Source organism: Dipteris shenzhenensis, chromosome 17 (genome assembly GCF_047967505.1).
Source record: "Dipteris shenzhenensis isolate YYH24624 ecotype China chromosome 17, Dip_SZ_1.0, whole genome shotgun sequence".
In the NCBI taxonomy this organism is placed as follows: Eukaryota; Viridiplantae; Streptophyta; class Polypodiopsida; order Gleicheniales; family Dipteridaceae; genus Dipteris; species Dipteris shenzhenensis.
In genome coordinates, this window is record NC_141612.1 from 49,935,916 (window position 1) to 49,943,705 (window position 7,790).

General features: G+C 42.6%; 1 protein-coding gene across 1 annotated transcript; it reads right to left on the reverse strand.

Annotated features, from left to right (window-relative positions):
- Nucleotides 1-771: 771 nt before the first annotated feature.
- On the reverse strand, nt 772-3,122 carry LOC147892240 (putative pectate lyase 18). The gene is made up of 5 exons (XM_087388706.1): nt 2,876-3,122; nt 1,965-2,610; nt 1,772-1,875; nt 1,509-1,647; nt 772-1,402 (listed from the first exon to the last, which is right to left on the reverse strand). The coding sequence occupies exons 1-5, from the start codon at nt 3,067-3,069 to the stop codon at nt 1,181-1,183; spliced, it is 1,305 nt and encodes a 434-aa protein (XP_087244832.1). The 5' UTR covers nt 3,070-3,122; the 3' UTR covers nt 772-1,180.
- Nucleotides 3,123-7,790: the final 4,668 nt, after the last annotated feature.

The following is a 7,790-nucleotide window of genomic DNA, read 5'->3' on the forward strand; positions in this document are numbered from 1 at the left end:
GAAGGAATGAGAATCCCAAAGCATTTGAATGGTATGCGCAATCGCGAGAGGAGAGGAACTGAATTGCCAAAGAAGAAAGAAAGTTCGTCGTCGATCTTCTAATTATGGAGCTCTAGCAGCTAAAGATTGATTTGGCCAAGTGATCTCGAATGGGCTAATAATTGGAAATTCAACGGCCTCAAGTCCCTGATGACAGACACAGCAGCTGACTGCAGGACGTGAATCAGGTGATACATATTAGTAATTACAAATGTACGACGTAAAAGCTGAGTAAAAAACCTTGCGAGATTTCCCAAAGTGACAAGGCTACGATACGGCGAAGTATTGTATGAATTTGTATCCATTGAGCAGCGAATGCAAATGTGTTCAGGAAGATCGGGGTGTACTCCCCGAATTCACAAGGCCTCTTCTTAATGCATTCATGGCGCGCAGATAGGAAAGTTAAAAGACTGGAATTTGGATTTTAATACCGGCAATCGTAAAATCTAGCCAATAGTTTCCAGATCCAAACCATCGGGAAGGCAGACAAACATCAGTCCGCGTGGCACAAGCCGCGAAAGCATACATCAATCCGTGCGGCGATCAAGTTGGACGATGCACACCGGCAGGAAACTCAATCATACTAAAGAAGTCAAGATCGCGACTTCTCGCGGCCTAGAGCCTAGAGGAACTAGCTAAAATGCTTTTCAGCCAACCGCTTTGCAATTTAGCTGAAGTATTGTCCCGGAACATTAACAAAACCAACCGTTTCTTGAAGATATAGTAACAATATCCGAAGCTCTTCCTAAAGAAGCATATACATACGCCTCGAGCTGAGGCATCCAATACAAATACCATGGTTCGTACGGACACTCTACATTTTTCCATCACAAAAGCAGCCGCATCAAGCACTGCTCCGAAGAGTACCAATCCTCCAAACTTCTACTAGGGGCTGGCTTTCATTGCCTAGGCAGAGTCAATGTCAAACGTTTTTCGCAAACACAGAAGCCACCTATATTACATACAATCCCTAGGAACAATGCAGAGAACAACTAGCGGAGCAAAGAAGGCCAAATAACAACGCATCTGCGCCTGCGCTGCGGGAGCGGCGGATATGAGCTGAACTTCTCGACTGCGGCAGGCCGAGGTTGCGCATGACCTGAATTATTATACACAAAACTGGGAAAGCGAGAGAAGGAGATCAACAAGCAGACCCGCTCTGGCAACTCAGAGCTCCCGCGTTGGCAGTCATAATCCCGACAAGAGAAGACGGCTTGGGCCCGACGCTCGCTGCTCTCTCGTAATTGGAAGACGCGCCCGCCCCCGATGGAGTGAAGAATGCTCCGTTGAGGAACAAATCCCCCTCAGATCGCCAGTCCCAACTTTCCCACTGGCTCTCTGCTGTGTCGATCCGCATGGTCACCTACCAAAGAAACCCAGAAGGCGATTAGATGAATCTTCCCCTCTTGTTGCCATAAGAGGCGCTTGCACATAGGCGTTTCCTGTTAGCAGAAAGGACAGCTACTCACGTCCTTCGCAAACGGGTTGGCAGGGGCCGTGAATCGATTCCCCTTGCTGTTGATTGTAGGGGCTGCGCTTCCCCCAATTGCGTACATCTCCCAGTGAGTATAGTCGTTATTTACGATCTCGAAGAATCCATGTCGGCACCTTCCATTTGCCGGAAGACACGAGTCAGTGCGGAGTGGAAAAGGAGACAAAAACATTGCTTTTCTTGCGCATTAAAGAAACATGAGGATCTCTCAGAGCCTCCGCTGCTTCCTTGGCAATTTACCTTGGCATACGTTGCACAAGCCCCTCCCCGAAGTGATTAAATGCTATGGTCGCTTGCATTTGTTTATCTGCAACATAAGCATCGCTGTGCCCCAGGAGCATAACCTATATGGCACGGAAACACAGCGAATTGCATTAGACAAACTACATTGTTGATTGTCGAGTATTAGAATGATACCGGAAAAGTGGATCACCTTGTCGTGATGAGTGAAAAAGCTATTGGAAACGGTAATTGCAGTGGATCCCATAATGGCATCAACCAGACCGTCAGTGCAACTCGCAAGCGAGCAGTGATCTATCCATACGTCCTTCGCCCCAAACAAGGATATACCGTCACCGTCTGAAATAGTTCTCCATCCGTAATGTGTCGGCGAGCTTCGCACCATAGCATTGCCCCCAGGTACGCAGTCATGGACATGTATGCCGTGAATGATAATGTTGGTAACATATTGGATCGTAATGCAAGGGCCATTCGATACATGGACATCGTAACCTCTTCCATCGATGGTCTTGTAGCTGTTCATTAGAAGCTCTTCCTTCAATTGAATCTTCATGTCGGATGCAAAGATGATCCACAGGGGCTCCGTCTGAATTACGGCGTGGCGCAACGTACCGGGTTTGGGAGTGACAGGATCGTCGTTAGAGGCATCGGTGACGACGTAGAATTGTCCGTTTTTGCCACCGATTGCGTCCCGGCCAAAGCCAATGGCGCAATCAGCAAGCTTCTTACGATTATCTGCCCAGTTGGGATCACAGCGCCAGCAATCGTCGATAGGATTGCCCGTAGCGCAGGATGATGAAGAGTAGTAGCCTAATTCCCGTCGGGAGGAGTTGGAGGTTCTGCAGCAAAGTGCGGGTCTGTAAGAAGGTCGGGAAGGTAAATGAAAGAACGACGCGAATTTGACATTCCAGAACAAGACTTTCCAACAGCGTACAACGAAAACAGCGATAAGCCGAGCAGCTCCGAAGCCGGGAAGGAGATAGGAGACATTTCGCTCTAGAGCAATACAAAGCTCCAACAACGTCGAAGTCCAGAGATTGAAAGTAGACTGCAAGACGATGAGAAGCGGGAGAGCGAGAGAGACGAAGATTCGGAAGCGCTTACTCTTGTCGAAGCACATGAGCGGATTGATGATCGCGGAAAGAAGCGTCGGCATCGGTGGAAGCGTCGAGGGCCTCAGCGGCGGAGTGCGAATAGGAAGGGAGGGGAAGGGGCCTGGAAGAAATGGAAGGGAGGAGAAGGCAAGCAAGGGAGACCAAGGAGAAGGCCAAGAGACAAGGAGAAGTCGAAGAAGCCATAATAATATGGCTATGGAACGGTAAAGCTAAGGAATTAGAGACAGATGAGTGAATGGCTGCACCTCACACCTTATTTGCGCTCTCTCGCTCTCAAACTCATGTCGCGCAAACGGATCGGACGCTGCTCACCTTCCCTCCCAACACACCACACCACACCACACCAGCTGCTCAAGCTCAAGCGCACACGCGCACACACTCACACTCACACGCACACACGAGGTGGGAAGCCTCGCACCCTCTCTACATAAACGGACTTTGGAATTGGGTTGGCTAGACTTTGCATAGAAGAAGGAGATGGAGATGAACTAAGCCCGAGCTTCTCCCGTGCCCGTTTTAAAAGGCCTGTGGCGGAGCGGATGGAGCACGAGGGTGGGACAGGCCGCCTCCTGCTGTGGCGCCTATGACTGCGCCGCGAACACCTCCCCCCGCCTCGCCTCCAATCATCATCAACCCTTTCCTTTCCTCCCCAACAACACGCCCCGCTTTTCAAGCCAATGCTCACCTCCCCCCATGTGTCTTGAACCGCGGTCCCTCCAGCGTCCACCGTAGGCCGTTAATCTTTGAATGTTCGCTCTTCACTTTCCCCGCCGGATTCCTCCCTTCCGTCTTCACCCCGCTCCGTCTACGATGCCTTCATTCCATGTCAAGCACTCCACCACCCTTAGCTCGCAAGACACATATTATGCATATCGCATTCCCCCCTCTAGATTACTTAGAACAACGTCCTCGTCATTCTTTATTTAAACTTCCATAACTAACAAAAAGGCTTCTTGTCAAAAAGAACAAGAGAATATGCATCTCTTTGTTTCAATTTAAAATGTGATCCCAAAAACCACCATCAAAGCGTCCTCTCATACTAATACTCTATTGAGGGAGTGCTTTCAAAGATACACCACCTTCTATCAAATCATTTTTGAGTATTTTAGTACACTTTCAAGAGACCCTTTCTTAGTCACACACATTAATGCAACTCAAAAGATATTAGGATATGATATATGTGATTTCTAAATTTAAAACACTTATGCAATTGTGAATGCATCCTAGGCCACCCACTCTAAAGCTTCTACCACATTTTACAATGTAAGTGAGCATCTTAAACCCTTCACGTGTTACTCCTTCACAAATCTACAATTTGTTAAAAATTTTCAATATAGGTGCCTTCAATTATGAAATATGACACTTATAAATTTAGCACGTGCATACATCTAATATCTATAACAAAAAATTATCTAACATCCCATCACACTTCACATTAACCTCTATGTGGTTACCCATCATCTCTCTCTCTCTCTCTCTCTCTCTCTCTCTCTCTCAAACTTTGCCTTTCCAAACCTTGACCCGTGGAACATTCAACATCCCAAGTGCAACAATTCATTTGTAAGGTTTTCACAACTAAGAAACAACATTATCTAAATTTCATGAGATACAAAGTGTCCATGTCTCTAGACCTTTCTTAATGTAACTAAATAGCATTACCAATGCCCCCTTTATTATCTAGAGCCTATATATTAAACCAACATTTGCATAAGCAATATTACTACTCTTATCTCCAAACTATTCCTATCATATTGGTTATTATGGGATACCCTAATGAAAAACTAATATGTCATCCAAAAATAAAAGTATGAAACTCGTAAAAAGGCAAGTACAAGCTTAAAAGGCTAATACAACCATGCTCCTTTAAGGCTTTCCAATTGTAACATTGTGCAAACATCATTATCTCAACCTTCTTAACTTATCATTGGATTGTACCCACCATTAACAAAACTAAATGCACAACGATATCATGCCTACCTTAATTTCAATCTTTCACAATGATGTATCAAACTCCAAGGTTGTCCTCTCCAACCCTTTTTAAGCTCAAGACATTTCATGATTCACAAACATTCATAAAATAAGGTTCAAGACAATGTTATATAGGGAAACTTCCACAAAGATGAAACACAGAATATACAAGACAAGGTATGGCTCATATACAATCCAACAGTGCAATGTTGCATAGCTAAGGAATATTATATTTGACAAGGATGGTAAAACACACATGATCTCAAAGGAGCTCCACTCACCTGCATCCATCAAACAAAAAGAAATGTAAAATCAAAAGCCTTTATTGTGGGATTGAAGGCTTCAATGCAAAGCTCCACTTGATATTGATGTCACAATATCAAATGCAACTACAAACCAAATCAGAAAAATATCCTTAGTAGGAGGTACATATAAGGCCAACTTTGTGTTCGAGTCATTAATCACCAAATGTTCCAAAAAAAAGGTAGCACATGTACACGTGATATATAAAACACTCATTTACGATCACTATAATGTAGCTGGTTATATGTCCACTGGGAAAACACCTAATTATTACTTTGCACAATCATTAGGGAAAAAGGGAACTCATTTTGGGACCCTGTAAGAAATTCACTATTTTTTAATTTATTTCTCTCCTAAAAGACCTCAAAAATAGTAAAATACGAAAACGTGGCTCAGAATTGTCAGTAAGGACTACAGAACTGTCAATTCAACAAGGAATAAGATAATCTTTTGTCTGACTAACACGATTTTGCATTAAATATCTCCTTTAGATTTTTTTTTGTTTACCAAAGATTCCGCATCTCTTTTGTCGACGTGTGCAGGCCTTTCATAAAGAATCCATCACTGAACTTGGTGATTGTAAGTTTTCAAAATATTCACATGGATACTGCCACACTTCCATGATTCATGTTACAAAACGACTATGAGATTGAAAAACAAACTTCGCAGCCTCAGAAGCATAAAAAATGGCCGATACTAGTGAGTCACTATCTCAGAAGAAGCGATTACACCATCTTCACATCGACTTAGAAGAACAATATGCTCCAGCACAAAAAAGACGAAAGGATACAGTGCTGAATGCTCAACAACAGGAAAATATGAGAAGAGAAGGGCTTCAACATATTGACTTATGGTGCGATGGAAGCATATATCCAAAATGTCAAGTAAAAAACTCTACACCTCCATTTGTCAATCCCACCACATTACTGAGGTTTGCCGGCGATGGACAAAATGGACTTCTTGGTTATATTTCAGCACAGTCTGCATTTGTGAAAACGTATAAAATGATGTACCTATAAGAAAAGGGGGCCAAGATGCAGGAGATAGCCATTCATGCAAAATTGGAGCAGCAGTTGTAGAATGAAATTGAGGAGCATTCAAAGAGTAAAAACGAGTTGACAAGAGCAAGAAAGAAGAGAACCGTGCTTGGAGACAGACTACGTAGCAGGAAGATTAAAAACATTGCAAATTTGAAGGCTGGGACTGGTGGATGCAAGCGACGAATTCAGGAAGCAAGGTTAGATTGAAATTTATCATTTTGTATACTCAAAAAGGCTCTCAAATGACTATATCTATTTCGTCGATTATCGCAAAACAAGAATGGAGGTGCTGAATGATATAGGCATATTGTGTTGTTACTACAAGAAATTATTGGAGCCTGCAAAAGAAAATATGGACCCGAACCTTCTTCCTGTTAAACAAATGAAAGGATTGCTTTCTTGCGGTGTAGCAAAAGGAATACAAAACAGTCAAACGTAATGTTGTAGAGGACTTTGTATCCAATAATCAAGTTGATGGCACTATAATCCAAGAGGCTCTTGATGTTAGTGGAGTTAGCAGGAAGGGATATAGTTCGATTTTCCATGCGATATCCTCAACTTTGAAAGATCAAAGGATTAAACGAGTTTTACTGCCAAATCTAGCAACCATGTGGAGGATAAGAGGTCATTTGAATGAAAGTATAGATGAATTTATTGGGAAATATATCCATATTGAAGAAATATTTCATGGTGGTAAAGGAACCACTGTGTATGATCCTTGGAACAATATATTTGTAGATCTACAACAACTTCAAAGAAGAATGGTCGAGTTTTATGGAATAACATTTGAGGAGTGCAAAGGCATTTTGAAATTTGTTATCAAACTGGATGAGTGTGAGGTTGTAAAGGAAAAGAAAATGGAAAGAGTTACTATTACATTGATGAATGGAGCAATTGATACATCATTGACTGAAGTGAGTTCGAAGTATTTTAGTGTGCAGTTAGAGAAACACATATGGTGGTTAGGCTCGTTCCAGGTATGATCATTTTTTGTTTTATACTTGATTTTGGTCATTGTTTTCAAATCTGTTATAGTAAGACTTTTGTTTTCTATAATCTGGCAGGTGAAGACAAAAGACCATGAAACACTAGATTGGGTGTTTCACCACATGGAAATACCAAGAATAATCAAAAGACAAGTGCAAGGCGAGAATCTCCATGTTGCAGGAAAAGGTGATTTTCAAGTAGAGTGGCACATGGCCGGGGATCTTAAAACACTTAAGTGCATGTATAACATTAGTAAAGGAGGCAACTCAAAGTCTCCTTGTCTTTACTGCAAAGAATCAGCTCAAGTAATGGATTCAAAATGGTGGAAGAGAGCACCTAATAGAGATAAAGTTGACCCTGACTTCAAGGCCATTCTTGACATTCCACTATGTAATGTTCACATCTGCACATTGCATGGTCTATGTCGAATTATTGAGAAATTGGTATTTTTATATATTGGATTTGCTTGGAAACTCCGTCCTAAAAAAAATAGAAAGGATGCTCTTCAAGCATTGGAAAAAGTGTTATCCGATATAGGTCTACATGGAGGAGATGTTCAAATCACAAAGGATTTTAAAAAGTCTACCAATGGCAAGGAGGTACCAA

Bases quoted from the DNA above. Each gene is read 5' to 3' on its own strand.
- LOC147892240 (XM_087388706.1), bottom strand. From the start codon at position 3,069: ATGGCTTCTTCGACTTCTCCTTGTCTCTTGGCCTTCTCCTTGGTCTCC. The intron at 1,876-1,964 runs GTGATCCACTTT...CGTGCCATATAG, and splicing joins TTTTCACTCATCACGACAAG to GTTATGCTCCTGGGGCACAG. The intron at 1,403-1,508 runs GTGAGTAGCTGT...TTTCTTTGGTAG, and splicing joins CCAACCCGTTTGCGAAGGAC to GTGACCATGCGGATCGACAC.